The sequence below is a fragment of the Grus americana genome, chromosome 7 (genome assembly GCF_028858705.1).
Source record: "Grus americana isolate bGruAme1 chromosome 7, bGruAme1.mat, whole genome shotgun sequence".
NCBI classification, from domain to species: domain Eukaryota; kingdom Metazoa; phylum Chordata; class Aves; order Gruiformes; family Gruidae; genus Grus; species Grus americana.
In genome coordinates, this window is record NC_072858.1 from 9,488,193 (window position 1) to 9,508,530 (window position 20,338).

General features: G+C 39.3%; 1 protein-coding gene across 11 annotated transcripts in view; it reads left to right on the forward strand.

Moving 5' to 3' along the window:
• ABLIM1 (actin binding LIM protein 1) overlaps positions 1-20,338 on the forward strand; it is a 221,054-nt gene that overhangs the window by 112,787 nt on the left and 87,929 nt on the right. For all 11 annotated transcript variants that reach the window (XM_054832631.1, XM_054832633.1, XM_054832635.1 and 8 more), the window contains 2 exons: positions 12,976-13,159; positions 15,753-15,862. In XM_054832631.1, the coding sequence (XP_054688606.1) occupies positions 12,976-13,159; positions 15,753-15,862 (294 nt within the window). The remainder of the gene's footprint in view (positions 1-12,975; positions 13,160-15,752; positions 15,863-20,338) is intronic.

Here is a 20,338-nt window from a genome sequence, read left to right on the forward strand (position 1 = left end):
ACAGTATGTAGGATGAAAGGTGAGAATATGGAGAAATACATAAAACAAAGGAAGAGTTGCACAGCCACCGTCTGCCGCATCAGTCCTAGCATAACATAGGATGGATACAATGAAAGGGCTTCAGGCTTGAGGTGAACGTGGCGGATCTGGTGGTGAACATGGAGAAAGGTGCTGAAGTAAATCAGAGTAACTGAGTAACTAAAACAGAGTAGCAGAATATGTACTATGGAGTTTTTCGCTTCCTTTAAACCTCGCTTATCTTTTCTGAAAGTCTGTATCTAGCATGTATACTGCAGATCCAGACTTCGATAAGTGCCTCGAGCCCAGTCTGTGAGTTTCAGTTATATTTTTCATGTTCCAGATGCAGGTGGAATAGCATAGTAGTGTGATTGCTGTAACTCTGTTGTTCTGCTTCCTACATAGAATCATAGAATGGTTTAGGTTGGAAGGGACCTCAAAGATCATCTAGTTCCAACCCTGCTGCTACGGGCAGGGACACCCTCCACTAGACCACGTTGCCCAAAGCCTCATCCACAGATGATGGGATATAGCAGAAATTAGAAATATTTGTTTTCCTGTGTTACTAAAGGTTTTTTTTAAAAAGTCACTTCAGTTATTTGCGTTCTGAAAAATGGATGACCAGAATCTAAGAAATTCTGTGTTTGTTACCTGTGTTTTTTAGTTAAATACAGCTAGATAGCTCAAAACACAGAGAGGAGCACTATCTGCACTATTCCTGAAATGCCTGTGTCTTTCTGTATTACAGTTGCTGTATTTCAAGCAGTACTTGATGTTGTATAATCCCTAAGCACTTCCAAACCAGCAACAAGCTGTTTCTTTTACCGTTTCTGCCTTTACAGAAGACACTGGATGAGGGTTTTCCCAGCAGCAGGCCAGCTGAGACCTTTTGAGTCATGGAGGAGAGTGGGAATTCAGGCCAGGTGGCAAACAGCGTGCCTAAAGCCTCCTGATAAAGCAAGGGTGCAGACAGAACAGAGCTCTGGAATTGTTCTCCTGCTGAATGCACCAGATTAATCTTGCTATTTTTGGGGGGTCTAATTTCTTCTTTCACTTGTTTTTTAGTTACTTACTCATACACTGCTTTTATGCTGTGATTATTCTCTTGCAGGCATGGGTTTAGCAGGGTACTTTTTTTTTCTTCCCCTCCCCTTGGGCAGTATCTAAACTCATTGTGGCTTCTGTTTATGGAGATATTTCCAAGCTGATGACAGTTTAGTATTCTATAATATTATTGATCTCATGACTGCTTGCATGAAGATGACCAGAGAAGGGAGAGCTATAGAAATCTCTCTCTCTGATGGAAATGAAGCTGTATTTTTTATCATTGGCTTGTTAAGGAAACTTTGAGCTTGTGGAAGGTAACTGGTTACATGTGTTCACTTATTGGTTAGGAGAAGGGAGTGACAGTGTGGCTTCTGCCTGTCTGCAGTATCTGCACATCCCACTTTGAACTGAGAGAGACAGTGCTCAATCTTAGAGACGTTTTTCTTGCTGGTCATTCTGTCTGTGCCTTATTAGTTGGGTTTCCAGCAACTGAGTGTCATCTTTTTGTGTTTATTTATTTTTTCACTGAGAGGAGGGAAAGGAGGGTATCTGGGAGCTTGCTCCAAGTCCTGTTTTGAATCTTATGCCTGAGCTGCAGAGCTTGGTTATTGTTGGCCTCTCATATTTAAGTGGATACACTTTTTGTTTATAGTTATTTACTCACGTTGTGTGTTGTCTGACCATATGGTTCATACAAGTGGGACACAGCTGTTCAAGTAGGCATTTTTTCCCCTCTTAATCTAATGGGTTTTTAATTTGACATGACTGCGACTCTACAGGAGGTGGAGTTAGACCCCCTGAGCTTACACAGCAGTTTGTTGTTAGCCAGAGGAAACAACTCCTGATACTGGGACCAGAACATATCAGACAACCAAGCCACCTGTAGATGCAGCTTTCTCCTTTCTGTATACTAACGTTTGCTCTTGAGACTTCAACTCATACATCTACAGAGTGAAAGACTTGAACAAGCATGTACTTGTCTGACTCCTGTCATACCTGGTGAAAAAGTTTAAGCTTTTACCCGTAGGCTTAGTCTGATAGTCCAGTAAGGTGTGGGAAAAAAACATTTCCTCATAAAGCTGTCACGCTAGTTGTATAATAGCAGAGTTTCAGTGTGAACCTGTTCTTACTTTGCTCTGTATGGGATTCCTTTTTTTTTTTTTTTTTTTGTTGCCATCCATGCTCTCAACTTTGTGTTTACATCATACTGTTAAGCGTATTTGATATGATTGTAATCCTGCATCCCTAGGTTATGCCAGAGATACACAGACACTACATGATTGCTTGACATGCCTGTCAGCGGTGGTTGCTGCACTGCAGGACCATGGTGACTTAAGCCTCTGTGCTGCATCAGCCAGCTCAGGACATGCTCATGTGTCATGTTATGTGATTGAACGATCATCTTCCCCTGTAGTTTGGTGCTCTGTCCATCTCTGGAATCTTTCTCAGAACATAGTAACTGCTTCCTGTCGAAGATGGCAAATAAAACCTCCACCGACTGGCATGTTCCCATACCCCAATGATAAGATGCATCTAGCTGTTAGTCCCGGCCTGTTGAGAACCAAGTGGATGCAGCTGGTTTGTCCTATCTGCCTGGCAAGGCTGGCTAGTTCTATTTGTGGCACCAGATAAGAGCTGATAAAAAAACAAAGAGCTGAAAATGGTGTGTGGCCTGTCCCCCAGAAGGTGAGCTCTGCTGGCCTCCTGATAGGCAAAGAATCTCAGGCGGTCAGCAGCTGACTTGGAGCTGGGGTTAACAGAGGAGTGATGGACAGGGGAGGGTAAGAGACATTTGGGAGCACAGCTCTGGGAACACTGTCCAGACCAGGTGTCTTTGGATGTTTTATAACAAAGTCACTTACCTTGCTAAGCAATTACGCTGTTGTGTGTTACAAATGCAAGTTTAGTTGGATTCTGTGCTACCTCCCGTTTTAATAAATAAGTCCTAATTTCTATTTTACCAGGAGTACACTACTCTTACCATACCAAATTGTTAATGGTTACCAGGAGCAGCAGGCTGAGAGGAGGGAGGGTTAGATGAGGAGGTTGGAGGGAGAACAGACTGAGCTGGAGACCTCATTGGTTTACTTTTTGTCTTTAATAAGCATTAACATTAACAAGAATGAATTAGAAGCTTATCAAGAAGTAAAAACTTTTTCTTGTAAGCATCTATTTACATGAATAACTTTTCTGGAAAAACTAAGACTGTTCATGGCAATATCTGTTACATATGTAAATGTGTGTGGGATCAGGCCCTAAATTACAATGTGCATGATCAGAGATTTTAATATCTCAGTTTAAATTGTGATCTGATCCAAATGATAATTTTCTATCACTGTCAGTTGATTACAGTTCATTTTACCCTATTGCGTGTATTAGGAGAGGAAACTTTGAGGCTAGCAAAATTGCTATAAGACTTTATTATTAAGCCCGTGATTCATTTTCTGGGTTAGAGGGAAATGCTGGTTTCAATACAGTGTATTGTTTATCAGAACAAGCTTTAAGGTTTCACAGTAACAATGTAAAAGTTTACATAGTTTAAGTTTGGTACATGTAGAGATTGGTTGCATTATCTTAACAAGGTAATGTAGTATAACAAGGTAATGCAGTATTTGTCATAGGCGTATTTCAAATAATACAGTCTCTGTTCTTGATGTCAAATATAAATTGAAAAACATAGTTAGCTTCCATATGTTAGCCTAAACTAAAAAACAAAACAAAACCCAAACCAAACAAAAACTCAACTCATAAATAAGCAATCCTACCATGAGAATATGGATGGTGTCCTAAAATGTTCTAGTCCTCACTATGTGGCATAAATGTCTGTAATTTGATTAGGCTATGCCAGGTGGAAATGTTTCACTGTGTATGAATGTTTTACACGCTATAGCGGTATCAGATATCAAAAGGCAATTACCAGCTAATATTCTTGCTAATTATAAGGCAAAGTCAAGTCTTGGCATACAGGAAGCATTCCACAAACCCAGAATATCCCATGGAGAAGAAACTTTTAGCTTCTATTAAAACATTGTTATGAGTCAGCATAAAGTAGTTTCTTAATTATGGAACAAATGTGCTAAGTTTCCTCTTTTGAGTCAGATGTTTTTCAAGCTTATTTAGGAAAGCCCACATCAATATGTACTTCCAGAATCCCTTGTGGTATGTTTAGGTTCCAGGCACGGGTCTGTTTCTTTCATGTGATGACTTTTGCAAGGCTACATCATCTGTAGCTCAATGAGCTTGACGGGGAAGGGGGAGGGTTCCTATGTTTAGATTGTGGGATGCTCTGTAATCTTTGACTTTGAACTGGATCCTCCTCCCTTGAAGGACTGGGAAGAAGTTAGGGTCACGTAAGCAGACACTGTATCAACAGACTGGAATGTGTTTTAAATCATTAGTTCTTTGACCTTTGATCTGTCATCAGATTCCTTCAGTGGCGGCAGGAGGAGACTGCAAACTGGCTGCTGGGTAGTTAGTGCTATTAATAGTTCGGTGTCAGTGGGTGAAAAGTTTAAATATGAGGACATTTTTGTAGTAGATATGCAGTGCACTGCTTAAAAAGATTTCTGCATTTTCACAAATAATTCTGAAACAGAGACTGACATGTGGACGTGGTAACATAACTGGTGGATAAAATGTGCTTCTTCCTGAGCATCGGGAAATTACATGAGGTCCCTTAAAGCTCTGAATCACAGAACCAAAGAACCTTCTTTATGGAAAAGCTCTCTAAGCTTGTAATTCTCTTCCAGTACCCCATGGTTCTGCTTGCCAGCTTGTGAACTCCCCTTTTCAGCTTGATTATTAAAACAGCCTTTAACGTTATTAAGTCTTTTGTTTTTTCTCAAGAATGTTTGTATTTTATTTTTCTAAACCTGAGTGTCTCAGCTTTCATTTAAAGAAAAGGGCATTTGTAGTCATTAAAATATAAAACATTGGAAAATATGAACCTGAAATGCTCTAACAGCAGAAATGTTACAATATCCTGGTTTAGATGGTCAGGACTTTGAGGATCTGACTCAAGATCTTGAAGGATTACAACTCTGCATCCTTCATCCATGGTAGAATGTCGCATGGAAGGGAATGAGGAAAAGTTGAGATATTAAGGGTTAAAATGAAAGAGAAGTAGTTGTTGCTGAAGAGATTAGTACACAAATAAAGTGAAAAAGCAAAAAGGTGGGCACGCTGTTATCTGTGTGCATAGGGAGAACTAATGAGGGACAGCGAGGACATGTTTAAGGACAGCAAATCAGGTGTGAACAGTTTAGAAAATCCAGGGAGCGATGAGATTCTGCTGTTCCTGGGAAGCTAACAGAGGTTAAAATTTCTCCCATGACAGGAAGTGGGATTCAGATGTGAATTCGTGCATTCAGGTAGCTTGATAGGAAAGCAAGCCTCAGTTGCAGCTGTGAGAGTAACTGCCATTTCTATATTTGCTTATCTTAGCTGCTGTGTCTTGAAGCCTGTTCTTTTTCTTGCAGTGATTCCTGTTGGTATTTCACATTGGTTCAGGTAAGGGCCTGGGAAGATCACTGTGGGATAGACTAGTTTCCTGCAAAACAACCCTAACCCTCCTGTAACTCATAAGCAGCAGGGAGAGCTCAGTCTCATTAGTGACAGTAGCCTTTGAGATGGCAATGGGCTGTTTCAGGGGTGCAGCAGATTTTAAACCATATCCAACCCCTTGGCAGTGAAAGCCACTGGTCATCCTCCACATTGTGTCTCCATAAGAATTCCTGAGGATCCCTTGCTCCCTGCTGAAGAGGCATGGTGGGTGAGGTGACTGTGGGCTTAGACAGTCGGCTGAGACTATACTCATAGTTCTATCTCACGCTGTTCTCCCATCCTCTGACCCTTTCCTGCCCTTCTACTTGTTTTAAATAGCAATGTCCTATTTTATTTGGGTCTTTTTTTCCAAATTTTTTTTTCCATTTTCATATGAAACACTGAATTGTTAATTCTTGCTTTAGATGTTGACAGGGAAAAAATCCCAAGTGGTTTCATCCCATTCTCAAGTGGATCCTTGTTTTGCTCTTGGGGTTTTAATGCTATTAATGGCAATTGGTTGACACTGATCTTAGTTTAGTTGGACCTGAGCTCTCTTTCAGTGACCAAAAATTTGATGGGAAATGAAATTAATTGCACGGCTTGGCTGATGTTGAGGAATGCTGACAGATGCCATGTCAGATTTTAACAAGCTGCAGGATCCCTTTGAAAGTAGAGGGCCAGCAGGATGCTTTACAGGTGCGTGATGAGTGGGGCAGAGCATCCTTATGAGAATATGGAAAGTTGCTTGGGTTTGTTGTCAATGTATCCTTCATTTGCCTGGCTTGGATGAGGTTTGTTTTTGTTCTGTTCTTACATCCTTCATTTGCTTATTTATAATCTTTTTAGAGAGATCTCTCATCTAGATAGTTACAGCCAAGCTATCCCAGGCTAAACCTTGACATTTTTCCACTGATTGCATTTTCTTCAAGGTTCATTTCCCACAGACCTGTAAATGACTTTGATCTCCACCTAGTGCTTAGTTTAATGTAAAGGTGTTGTAAATGCTCGAATGATTCTTGCCATTGTTTCTAGCCTGGTGCACAAAACATTGATATTTCAGTTGGGAAGCTGTCACATTGCTACATTATATATGGCTATTGTTTGATTGATCTTGAGCTCAGGTACTAGCTATTGTCTGTTAGATTGCTAGAAAGACTGAAATATATGCATGTCAGGTGTGGACAGGAAGGTTTCCCTGTGCAGTATTATTTGTATCTATCTCCTGTGTTAAGGAGAAAACAAAAGAAAGCTGACCTCGTAGGACTAAAGGCAGTGTCGTGGTGTTGATTGGGAAGTTGATTAACTTGAAACTCTGAGCTCATCTGAAACTCAGTCAGCACTGGTGGTTTCAGTTGAGTGGATGCTTCTGTTCATGGGAACAGGTTGCCCAGGGAAGCTGTGGATGCCCTCTCCCTGGAAGTGTTCAAGGCCAGGCTGGATGGGGCTTTGGGCAACCTGGTCTAGTGGAGGGTGTCCCTGCCCATGGCAGGGGGTGTGTAACTGGATGGGCTTTAAGGTCCTTTCCACCCAAACCATTCTACGATTAAATGCTTAGGAGTTTCACTGAAGTACCCCACTGAGAATTACTTGTTTCACAAGGACAGTGGCACTCCGTAGTCATGCAGGCAGGATGTTTGAAATAGAGGGTCAAGGTTTTTCAAGGGAAGAGGAGAAGGGCCTGGCTGGAGGGTGGAGGATGATCATGGGGATCACAGAGCAATTTAGGGGAAGAGAGGAGAAATGCAGTCTCATCTTTTGCTCAGGAGGTATTTTAGCCGCTAAACCTCTCTTCCAGCTGGTGGTTAGATAACGAAGCAAATATTAACATCACCTGTATTTGTTCCATGCATGTAAAGCTCTTTTGACTTACCAGGGTTGTTTCTAAAGTCAGTCTGTTGAAATGAGAAGAGATTCCAGAACCACTCAGAATGCTGGACACAGTTCCAAATAGCGTTGATCAAAATGCCTCTCTCATCAGTGTGTGGCAAAAAAAATCTCCAGTGACAGGAGTGTGACAAACAGTTATCAGGATCTCCGTTACAGCTTTTGCAAAAAACTGTATTCAGTTCCTTAATGGTGCTTGGTAATCTTTCTGCAATGGTAGTGCTGCAGTATGGCTTCAGAGATTTACTGTTCTCATGTGGTCTTCTGATGATACTTTGATGTACATTCATTCTTTAAATAACTTAAGGATCCGGAGGTTATGCCATCAAGAAAAGTGTTGATAAAAGGAATATAACAGAGGCAGAGAAAGACTTAGTTCATTTGAAATGTGGAAACTTTTAAACTTTAATAAGAACATGAACCTTGCTTTCATCAATACAGGATTTGTTAAGCTCTCTCTTAGGCAAAAAGAAACAGATTTTTCCTGTGTGTTTGTTTAGATGTAGATGATAAACTGAAACATTGCCAAATTCCTTTCTACCTTCAAACAAGAAATCCATTATGTCCTAAGAAATAAATGTTGTATGAATATTTCCCTGCTTGAGAACAGCACCATTATTCTATGAAGCTCAGAAATACAAGAAATAAAACCCCAACAGGAAATTGAATTTGCACCTTATTTAATGTGCGGTGGCAAAACAGATCGCTAGACTTTCCTTAATGCATGCAAACTGAGAGCCCATGCTTGTCATGTCTGTTTGTGTGGTTTTGTTTCTTCAGTGTTGAAACAATTTTTACTTAGGGCCTGATTTTTCAACTCTGACTGACAATAACCCTAAGGAAATCCTACATAATGCTCAGTAGGATCAAATCCTACTTCTGTTCATTTTGAAAAAACCTGATCTCTTCATTTTCATCATATCCGTTAAAGCATGGAAGTGACTCAACTTAAAAATGATCAGAGTCCCTTAATAGCCCTGGCTTGCATACGCAGGCCTTGTAGCTTTAAGAGCTGACAGCAGCACTGACAGTATCTCCACTCTTTCTGTGCTCTGAGGATGCAAAATAATAGCTCCAGAGAGTAGTTGAAGAGAGAAAAAGCTTGTAGGTCTGTTTTCCATACTGTATGAGGCAGGACTGTATTCCAGCTTATTCCATTCACAAGAGAAGCAGGATGGTCAGTTTGGAATATGAAATCCTTTGATATACAGACTCTGAGAAAAAGGCCGAGTTCCTCCAGGAGCAGTTGAACATAATAGTTATCTTTTTTTTATTTGAAGAAAAATGCTGACTTTTTGGTCTCAATGCTTGTGGTACCTCAAGGAATAGAAATGCTCCCGTGTCTTCTGTTTCAGAAGGGGGGTTCTGCTCTTGTAAAACAGAATTTCTTCCACCGTATCAAGCAGGAAGGGTCTTGGGAAAATGTTATTCTGTAGAACTATTTCCATGTGATGGATGTTTACAGAATGCATCTTGTTTTTTGCTTCTCAAGCATGATTTGTGCATCGCTGTTGGCTCCGCTAATTAATTCTTTTGAAGTTGTTTTTCCCATCAGCATAGGAAAAAGTAAAACATAATTTGATGTTTCCTATTAACTGTCATAATTTTGGTATTCGTTTTTCTTTGATGGCACGATATTTGTATCACAGCAATTGTCTAGATCACACTGTTGGGATTTATTGTACGTATGTAGTGATCACAGCTGATTTCATTGCCTCTTCTGTTTGTGGCATGAATGATGCTGGGCAGACAGTCTTTCTTTTTAATAAAAAGAATCACAATTGGTCCATCTTTTCTGTGGTATTTCTACAGTGATCATAAGTGTGTGTGCTAGGCAATATGTTTAAGCTTGAGGGGATTTGTTGTCAGAACCATGACTTGTGCACAGTTGTAAAAAGGAAAAAAAAAAAAAAAGCTATTTAAATCCCTTCCTTGTTTGCACACCACATTGTACGCCAAGTGTGGATGCAGTCATGTTCATGCTTTCTGATTTGATCTCTGACTCAAAGCGAAAGCAGCCTGATGGAACAGCATTTTTCCAGCCATGGATGTTAACAGTCTGGGTGACCCTTTTCGCCCATGTAGCTTAAAGCTGTGATTAGTGATGGGAACACATGTGCTAAATTGTCTGCAAAAACCCGTTGTAATGTGGGGTTGCAAGGACTTGTCTTTAATTCTTGCAGATTGGTGTGTGCTTCCTGCTGTGAGTACGCCAAAGATGATGAATCTGCTGGTGGTTCACATCATAAGCAGTTCTGCTTGTGCCTGAATTCATGGCTTGCCAGTATGAGAGAATTTAACTCCTTCTGAGTAACTGACAAAAAGAATAAGAGATGGGGTAGAAAGGAGACTTTATAAAGAAAAGGGTAATAGACGGAGCTTCTTTTTCATAATAGTAATCGCTGTCTTTAAAAAAAAAAAACTTACTGAATAATTTTATCCCCCATTTTTGTCTCCAGGCTTGACTCTCTGTGGCCATGCAAAAGGGATGGAGCTTAATAATTGTGAATGCACATACCCTTTAATTCAAAGTTCGTAGTACTTTTTTGCAAGCAATGATCTGCCACAGATCTCTGTGTGATAGGTTGAAGGTGGATTTTCGGAAGAAGCTAGAACAGAGGTTGCATTGAAAGTTACTTGTGATCATCCTACCTTATTAGACCTGTGGCCTAGGCAGGTAATGAGAGCCAAAATGACTAAGCGAGTTTTTCGAATAGTGACTCATTGGTAGAGATGGGGACCGTAGTAAAGAGCCAGAGAGTTCATAGATGCAGCTTCTGAGGCAGATCCAGCAGCATGCTGAGTGTCTGCAGCTTCAAGCTGAAATTATACATAGACTTGGATGTTAAAGCTACAAGCTAAATTACAAACTGAAGGAGGTTAGCAAGAAACTTTAGCTTAGATGCATGAGTACTCCATAGCTCTTTATGAAATTTAGCAGCTTCTGAAGCATCTAATATTGACCACTCCATGGCAATACTCCAGTTCTTACACTGTAACCACAGGATCTAAAACAGTCTGAATACTGAAGTAATCCCTAACAACTCCTGGCATTAAAGTAGAATTCTCAGTTACTCCATGATTTAATCATAAGGATCCACCAAAGGTAACTTAGAAAAGCAAACCTATTGTAGGTAGGCTTAGGTTTCACCTCTGGACCTCCAGTGGAAAATGTCTAGATGGTCCCTAACTCAGGAAGAGTCTAAGGTGAAAGGGTAATATGGTGTAGAGGTCACAGTATTTTCTTCCTAATGGTTACGTGATATTTTAATGTTGGTTTGAAAATAACATTTTAAAAAATATTGAGATCAGTAGGAAGAAATGGAAGAATGAAAGAGGGTTTTTTTTTTCCTAGAGGTGTACCTGACAGCCAGCTTAGAGCATTTTGCAGCATTATAATAGAGCCTTAACAATAGTTCTCTGTAATTCTCCTAAGTCAACAATAATTGAATTTTGGCTGCTCGTGGGTTTAATGCCACCAGGAAATAAAATTTGTTTGCACATGAAATATTAACACTGTTCTATGCAGAAATGTGAAACCGGAAAAATGCTAGTACTGATACTGCTTTAATTCTAAGTTGCATGTTAGTGCGTTAAGTTTATTGTTATTCTATTAATTATTGTTACAGTAACACTCATTAGACCTCTGGGGCTTGGCAACAATCAGAGAATTTGCACTCCCTGCCCCAAACACTTTGCAATTTTAATTTTCAAGGCAGGTAGCTAATAAGATATTAGCCCATTATAACAAGGGAGAGAACGAATGTTGTGTGTGGTATTGTGCTCGGAATTTGTGGCAGAGAGATGAACTGAACCCAGTTCCCCTGATAATCTTCCTGTATTTCAGATTTTAATTTTTCAAGGACTCTGTACCTGCAGGGACCTGGAATGCTGCTTACTTATTCTTCCGTAATAATCAGAATTTCTGATATTTGATACTTCTGATATTTGATCTGAATGTACTTGAATGTTATGAAGAGCAATGAGGTGGAATTGCTTGCAGAGTAAGAGTTAAACTGGTATCCTAGACTGCTGTGAAGAGTAGTTTCTCTTACTGAATTACACAGACACAGCAATATACAGAGGAGCAGTAGGAGTGGCTGAAGCCAAAATGCCTGGAGCTGCCATGTATGTATTTGTTTAAGAATTGATCTAGCAGCTCCTATTTATACTTTCTCACTGAGGTGAATAAGAAGGACTTTTTAAAGCTCTCCTGAATCAAATAGTATTTTTGGTGCTACTGTGGGATGTTAAATAGGTCGGTTCAAGTCCTTTGTTCAACCCAAGCTAAAGCAGAATTGTGAAACTCAGTCTCACATCTCCCATAGCACTTTATCTTCATTGGAGTTGGCTGTTCTGGGATGGATTGCTTTCTGTCTCCTGTGTTGACCAGAAATGCCAATGTAGCGCTATGAATATTTATATATAAAAACAGAAACCTAGTTTTGGTGTGTTTTGGTTTGGATGAGTAAACATTTAACAGTGAAAAATTGCTGAGTCACAGAAGTCCTTGACTGGTCCTTCACTCTTTTACTGATACAATTATTTTTCCCAATAAAGTTGTACATGGCCACAAGTCTATATCCAAATTTTAGAGTTGTTTATCTAATCCATGAATTACAGGGACTATAGTATGTGAAAGAATAACACAAGACCAATGCAAATTAGGCACTAAATGGTAATAGTAGTTACTGGGACATTAAGTTGTTCAGAATACAGGTGGGGAATGCTCTTTATTCCTATTTGCTTTATTCAGTGTCCTATATACTGTTATATATCATGAAGTGTGTATCGTGGAGATGTGGCTAGATTTTTAATGTTTGATTGTCTCTTCACTGCAGTTTTCTCCCCGTACTTATGTCTAAATTAATACTGTAAAATCAACCTGAACATTTCAAAGGTCATACTTTTTAAAGAAAAATGAAAAGTATTACTGCAGTTATGGTGGAGCAGCTCAGTGTTATCTAGGGACTGGAGGAGTTAATCTAAACTATACAACATTTCTAAAATATTCACTGTTTAAGACACAGAACCTTGAAAGCTTCTTAAAGTAAAGCACATGCTTGAGGAAAATGTATGCTAGTGTATAAAATAGTAAAATCTGTTCTATTTATGGAATCACATCCTTTCTTCTGCTCACCTCCAGTCCCAGAAGTGAAAGCAAGATTGCACTGGTACAAATAACTGATAGCTCCAATGATCCAGTTAGTCATGTTAATTGAGGTCTTGGTGAGGACCAAGTACCTGCAAGTTATGTAGATTCCTCCAAGGAAAGTCTTTATTACAAGCTGACTTGTAGCTAGAGAATACCAAGCATCTCCTGCTTTGTTGAGGCATGTAGTGACAGGAGGAGAAAGCAAAAACCTGACAGAGGGGAGCAAGACCACCTGGATCACCTCATTTGTCAGCAGCTTAGACTGTTACTAACATATTTAGTAGGCATGTTTTTCAAATCTATCTGTGTGGCTTTTTGTCTTCCAGTGTGTGGCTGTGACTTGGCACAAGGAGGCTTTTTCATTAAGAATGGGGAGTATCTTTGCACCTTGGATTACCAGCGCATGTATGGTACCCGCTGCAACGGTTGTGGGGAGTTCGTGGAAGGCGAAGTAGTGACAGCTCTGGGAAAAACTTACCATCCAAGCTGCTTTGCCTGTACTGTTTGCAAGTAAGTCATCCCTTTCAACTACCGTGGTGCGAACCCAGTACAAGGAAAACAGGGAGGAAAGGTATCACCATGAGACACAAGTTTCAAGACATGTTTCTCTTTGAGAAGCATTTGGTTGGAAGAGATCTGCTGCAAAGTCTGACTTTGAGGGTCTTCAAAATATTACTCACTTATTTGGAGGACACAGCTTCTCTGTTACATCTACTTCTCTGTTCTCAGAAAGTTACTCTGGCATATGAAAGAATTACGTATCAGGCTTACATGTTGAGATAATGGCTGTGGGTTGAACTGAGCGCAGGTGATCAGCCCAGCTTGATGGGAGAAATGAGGTAAAGCAAAATTGTAGGTACTACAACAGAGAAGTAATTTGGGCTACAAGAACAGTTAAACAATTGAAAACATACTGGAGACTCATTTTCATGTCATGAAAGAACGCGTGGCTTTGAGACAACTGTGATCCCCCTCTTAATGCTATTTCTTGTCCCCAGTAAGAGAACCAGTCTTCAGTTCTACAGGAATAAAAGAAGTTAGCTAAGGCTGTGTGTAGAGGGCAAAAGGTAGCATTTTTAACTTGTATTGTTGTTTAAACTCTCACTAAAATATTAATTCACAATTTAGGAGACCATTGGGCAAATCTTCCACATGATCTCATAGCCTGCTCATTTAATCAACTCTGTGCTTGAAAATCTCAGCTGTGCTTTATAGCCTAATCTCAACCCAAAGTCCGTATGCGTAGTGTTCTCTATTAGCTGGCTGTAGGCACTGAGGCTGTGCTAGAATTTAGGCTGGAAATAAGGCATGTACCTTATTGCTAGGGTGATCAGTATAGTATTTTGGAAACACTAGGGGCAATAAAGCTTCTGTAGATTTTTATAGTAGTGGCACATTTTTATAGTAGTAAAAATAATCTTCTAGACACAAAGTGAAAGTAAAGGGATATGGTGCCATCATGATTCTACAATAAGTATACACATGATACAGTTGGCTTTCTGCTTACTAAGCTGGAATTAAAATGGCCATTAGGTTTTTTATTTCTGCAGTTCTGAGCCCTGCAAGTAAAAAGGAACTTTTCTTAAGTAAGTTTCAGTGTAATGCCTGAGGGACACATCAGAAGCATCAGAGAGAGATACAAGTAGATTTCGTAGAGAGGGAGGACCCAAAAGACAGAGCCTATTCCTTTGTAGTGTTGGAGCTAAATAGAACAGTGGAGTTCTCCACAAGTCAGAATCTGACAGTAGTTGAATTGTCTGAAGCTTAATGCAGGAGGATGACATGAATAAGAAAGGCAAGAATCTACATTCTGAAATAGTACCTTGTTGGAGATCCCATCATATGATGTGTCTGGGTATTAGTGTGGCAGGCTTGCCAGGTGGTTCCCTAATCTTTCATAGCTGTCTTTGATGAGTAGTTTAAGTACTTTGTCCTATAGCCTGGTACATTCTTCAAGACCTCTTTCATTGAAAGTATTTTGATCATTTTTCCATTTAGTTTTAAATGGTGTGTGAATTTACTGCATGTTGGTAATCATATGTTGTATATATTTCATATTTATGTCCCAAGGACAGTGTGAAAGTAGATGATACAGTATGAGACATAACATCAATTTTCTGTACATTGATTCACATTTATCTTTTCATGTTGAATGAAGAAAAGATGGATCATTAGAATAGATTCATGAAATGCAATATTGGTACTGATTTATTTATGGCCCACTTAGGAACAGCAATAGAAATGCCTTAAACTATGTTTTGTGGAAACAAGCAGATGTTCACTTGTAAAGCACTGTTTTGGAGTGAGGTGTGGTGTAGGGGGTCTGTACTCAGCAGGTAAAGCTGCTTGCTGAAGATTTGGAGTTACATAACCTTCTCACTTTAGTAAAATGCTCTGTTTTATACACCAAATAAAACTTAAGAGCAATGTCAACTTCTGCCTGACACACGTTCTTAACATTTTGGTGGGTTCAGCAAATAATCTCAAACTTCCATAGTGCATTTAGCCTTTACCTTCCTCCTAACACCATCTGCGCAAGTAGCAATGACAGTGATGGTTCTGTAGTATAGACACCTATTGTAAAGCTCTAGGAGAATGAATGTGGATAACATTTCATTTTTTTTCAAACTGCTACATCCACTGTAATACAGTCATACATTTCATTGCTGAATACGGATGAAATTAGTGTATTTATGAGGACTAGCTCCACATCCTTTCACTATCCTCAAGACCAATTCCAGTTCTTCCTTCGAGTTCTCTTCTGTACCATTTGCTATTCACAACATCACACTGAGACCATCATAAATGTAGCTGTTGTGTCTAAGCAAATTATACTGTTGTCTACTCTTTAGATAAAGTACGTTTGATAACTTTTTTAAACCAAAATACAAGGCAAGTCTAACCTCTGCTCTGCTTGCCTCCACGGATTGGATTTCTTCCAGTGCCTGGCTTTGCCAAGGCCACATTGCAGAAACTATTTGGCCTGAGTTTCTGTAAAATACTGATTGCACTGGGGGAAGGCAGCAAACTCAAGGCATTGAGAACAGAAGAAAATTTCTGGCATAACCTCCGCTAAAATACATTTTTCTCTTTAACTCTCCAGGCGCCCGTTTCCACCAGGCGATCGAGTTACCTTTAATGGAAGGGACTGTCTCTGTCAGATGTGTGCTCAGCCAATGTCCTCCAGTCCAAAAGAATTGTCTGCCTCAAGCAGTAAGTATGCCACCTTCTTTCTGAAGCCTCTTACTTTCCTGGGCTCATCAACATTTGGTTGAAACTAACTTAATGCAATCTTTTGTTGGGGTTTTTTTTTCCTTCAGCTTTTCTCCTTTTCATGAAAAGTGGTGCTACAGGTGGGAAGAGACACTTACACATTTCAGTATGAATAAATGACTTTTCCCCAGTGATTTGATTTTTAAAAGGGCTGGTTTTCTTTTATAGGCACTGGAAAAGTATGTACTTTTATGTATGAGGTTTCAGAGTTGATAGATTCCATTATTTTCATGTGTAATTGCACAGGTTTAAGTATTCAAAAGAGGACAAAGTCAGAGGAAATTAATTTTCTTCTACAGTTTAACACTTTAATTAAATTATCTTTTAAAAGGAGTATTGCCAGGATTATGCCTCTAGTAGACTGATACCACAATGATACTGTGATCAGAACCTCAAGAAACCGTTATAAAAAAGAGAGAAAGCAAATTAAGGGGAAAGAGAGAGCATGAAGAAAGTTTGAGAGGGAAATTAACTTGGTTTGCCGTTGGGTTTTAATGCTTTTAAAAGATGATTTGTAAATTACTGATACTAATCTCTGCCTCTGGTAGTTATTTTTTTAAATCTTTGGGGATTTCTGATTCTTTCTCTGACTACTAGATCATACTTAGCACTCTAATCTGTAATAACCAGTACAGTTTTATAATTCAAAATGGCTACAGATTTCCTTTTAACACTAGGTGGTTTTCCACCAATGTTGGTTTCCCTCAGGGAAAAGCTGTGTATTTCGTACTGGTGCTTGGCTTTGAGATCCTGGGATTATAAAGTGCAATGTAAAGGCAAAGTTGGATAATGTTTGTGCGCAGCAGATGAGTCAAGTGAATCTCAGGTTATCTGATTCGCCTGAGAACATGTAATCGGACACTTAGCAAAATGGAGAATGAGAGCTTTTTTTTTTTTTTAATCTTGCTTTTCTGTCTGTTAAGTGATACTTTTCCACTATAACTGTAGATTTAGAAATAACACTGCACAGCAAGAATTTAGGAACCTGAAAAAAACCTTACAAAACCTGCAGACCAACATGGAGATGTATGAGGTATTTCAGGCACCCAGAGAATCCTTCTGAGATAAAGGAATGATGTAGAAATTGTATTTGTTTGAATTACTGATATTTAGGAGGCATGATGGGCAAGGAACTGCAAGGCATAGGGACCTTGGACAGTACTGATGTGCTTATTCTAAATGTGTCACAGCACTGGTTCCCAAATGGCTGGCGTTCCATGACAGAACTATCTGGATCGCTCTGCATCTAGTTCTCAAAAAGTGGTGTGCTTTTCCAGCAGCGTGGCCACTTCCCGGACACGAGACTCCAGATGCCAGAATGCCCCATAGCAAATGATAGGCTAAAGTTGTCCAATAGTTAGCAAGCGAAACTGCTGGAGAGTCACTTTCTGATAGCCATAGCCTGCTTGAATTGCTTCTTGGGTTCCACAGTGAAGCTATAGGTAGCAAGGATTATAAACCAATCTTCCTTGCTACTTGCGATGGGATTTATTATATTTTTTTAATCAAAATTGGGTCCTTTTGGGCAAACTGCCTTACTAGTAAGCACAGCAAGAGAGCTCCTGCTCTTATCAGTTTAGAGTGCACTGCTTCAAAATCTGCAAGTACCTGTCACTGTGCATCTTGTTCTTTTATGGACAAAGACTTGTAGGAAGATATAGTATAGAGTGTCTGGTCATTTTAGAAAAAAGCTCTCCAAAACAGACAAATAAAAGTGAGACCAGCATGTGTTTGTAAGTTCAGAAAAACTCAATTAAAAGAATACTAATGGAGCGTCCTCTGTCTTCAAAGATATGCCAACTGCCGCTTTAGCTTTGTGCAAAAGCTGACTTAGACATGGAGAAGTCTTTCTTACTGGCACTGAAGAGTAAATTTTAATTAGTGTAAGTTCTTCCAGATTGCTTCCATGTCTCTCCTGCTGGCTGAATCAGACACATAATTTATTTTTTTTAAATGCTTTGCCCTTTTTTGAAAGGATGGATATTTTTAATACAAGTTCTTTTGGAAGAGAATGTCATTCATACTATGCATCTATTTTATATCCTATATTGCTGTCAGTTTCCCTTGATTACTTTCAAGTAGATTACTAGAGGAGGCTTTCCTTAAAACAAAGGAAGGTTGGAAGTGAGGAAATTCAATAGATTGAAAGTATGTGAAGTTTGATTGGTTTATGTAATGTAAAAAAAAGCATTCTATCCACTAGAATGTCTGCATTAATGTTGACATGTGGTTTTCTGATGTCTGTTACTTCACATAGGTGAAAGGCTGATTGACTGCTTTTCCTGGGTGATTTCAAGGAAAATCAAATGCCTCTAAATACAGAGGTTAACATCTTGAATAATATGAACCTGAATATTGTTACACTCTCTTTTATAGTACACACTGATGAATATCAGAAGGAAAAATACTGAATAATTAATTTTCCTTTTTTGTTTAATATTAGTTAGGTCCATGGTGCTTATTTACCTTATTTATATTAATAATATATTTCTTTCACTGCACATATATTATCTGGAATAATTACAGCGATTTTCTTGAAGAACTATTTCAGTGACTCCTTTTTATTCTAATTTTCTGAGACAATCTTTTTCAGTATACAGATGCTATAGAGTAGTAATAATTCATAATTTATTCAACCCTATTCCTTAGACACTGCTAGATATACACAGTGCTCTAGCTTTGGGATTTTCAGTCATTCATTTCATTCAGCAGGAAATCTAATGCAAAATACCTGTAAATAGCTTTGCAGACAAATGACGTGGGTGGCGTTCTTTTTTGTTATTGTTTTATTTCATATGGCAGCTTGATAAATGAGATGTGATCTGTAAAGCAAAGTAACTGGGACAGATGTAGAGCAGTACAGAAGCAGGGGACAACTAGACGACACTGACCAAAAGTGTGATGTTGATGGCTTGGATAGTTCAGGGTTTTCAAGATTCTGCCAAAGACAGGAAGTTATTTTCTTTAGGTCCCGGTAAAGGAGTAATATAAGCAATGTATTCCAGTATTTACTATTTATGTTTTAAACAGTGTCCAGATTTTATATACAACATCATGATTGCCTGGTTTGTGCTATCTTAAGCTCTTTCTACTTTTTATTGTGTTCTAGCTCCATGCTAACACATATACGTTTGTAATGGTCGGTATTGTCTTTCCAGAGAACCAGTTGTGCAGGCATCTTTATTATATTATTAGGAATTTTAGGCAAGACTGCAACTTGTGTGCTTGGTCCCCTGCTTCCTCCTCCCCATTTTACCTTCTTTTAATTAAGGTCTCCTGTATTGTATCTCTATTCCATATATTGCAGCCTCATTTCACTGTCGCTCAGCATTTTGTATTGCATATTCAGTGGGCTGTTTTTGAAGGCCACCTTTAAAAATCTGCAAATTATATGAAGTTTTTTCGCTATTTTCATGTTGTAATTTAGAGTGAAAAAGAGTCAAAGCCAAAGTCAAACTTTGATATTTTTTTGTTGTTGTTATTTTACGTTGTTTGGGGATTCATGGTTTATTATGTCGTCAGATGAGTGATTATCTGGTAGTTACTTCCCTTGGACCTGGGAAGTCTGACTGTAGCTTTCTGGGTTTTTTCATACATATTTTATGTATCAGGGTAGGTATTTAAATTTCAGGGATTGTTTCTCTACCAGCAAAATGAAAAAATAATGCTACCCTAGTATGTTGTGCTTGTGAGCAAATTGAAGATGGTGGGTGCTTGATGATGCAGTCCTAAGTACTGAGTCTTACCCTTGATGCTAAAGTCATAAAAATTAGAAAATTTGTGTGGTTTTAACTTGTGTAAGGAGAAAGTCAAGAACCTAAAGTCTGCCTAAATCCCTGTTCTTCATCCACGTTAGGGTTAGGTACCTTTGGAAGAGTAGCGTGAGCTTTATAATACATCTTTCCAGCCCCCAGCATCTCAAACTATTTTATTCCTCTAGGGCCAAATGAGTAGTGGGCTGAGGGTACGCACTCTGGATTTCGATTAGCATTGGTGTGTAAAGCAGAGGCAAGTAGATTGGCCATGTTAGCAGGCTTACCCTCTTTGATACTTCTTCACTAGGGCATTTTATCAGTGAATTCTCACTAAGACAGCTGGTAAGTGAAGTGCGGACATTTGAACATAAAAATCCCTAGTTTAGTAAGACCGTCATTTTTAAAAGATACCACGCTGGCTTGCATTGCTTCTTGAATGCGCAAGAGGTGGTGTAGAAAGTACAGCTGAGAGCAGAGCAGCCGTAGGGAGATCCCCCGCAGTCGGGGTAGGCATGGGAGTGAGGTGGTGCCAGCAGTCTGCGCTGGTGGAGCTCGAACCAGCAGTCTGCTGGCTCAAGATCATCTTTGAAATTCTGAGGAGACTAAGTTTAACACGTTTTCCTCTTCCTCAGCCAGAGACTTTTCCCTTAGGCATTCCACT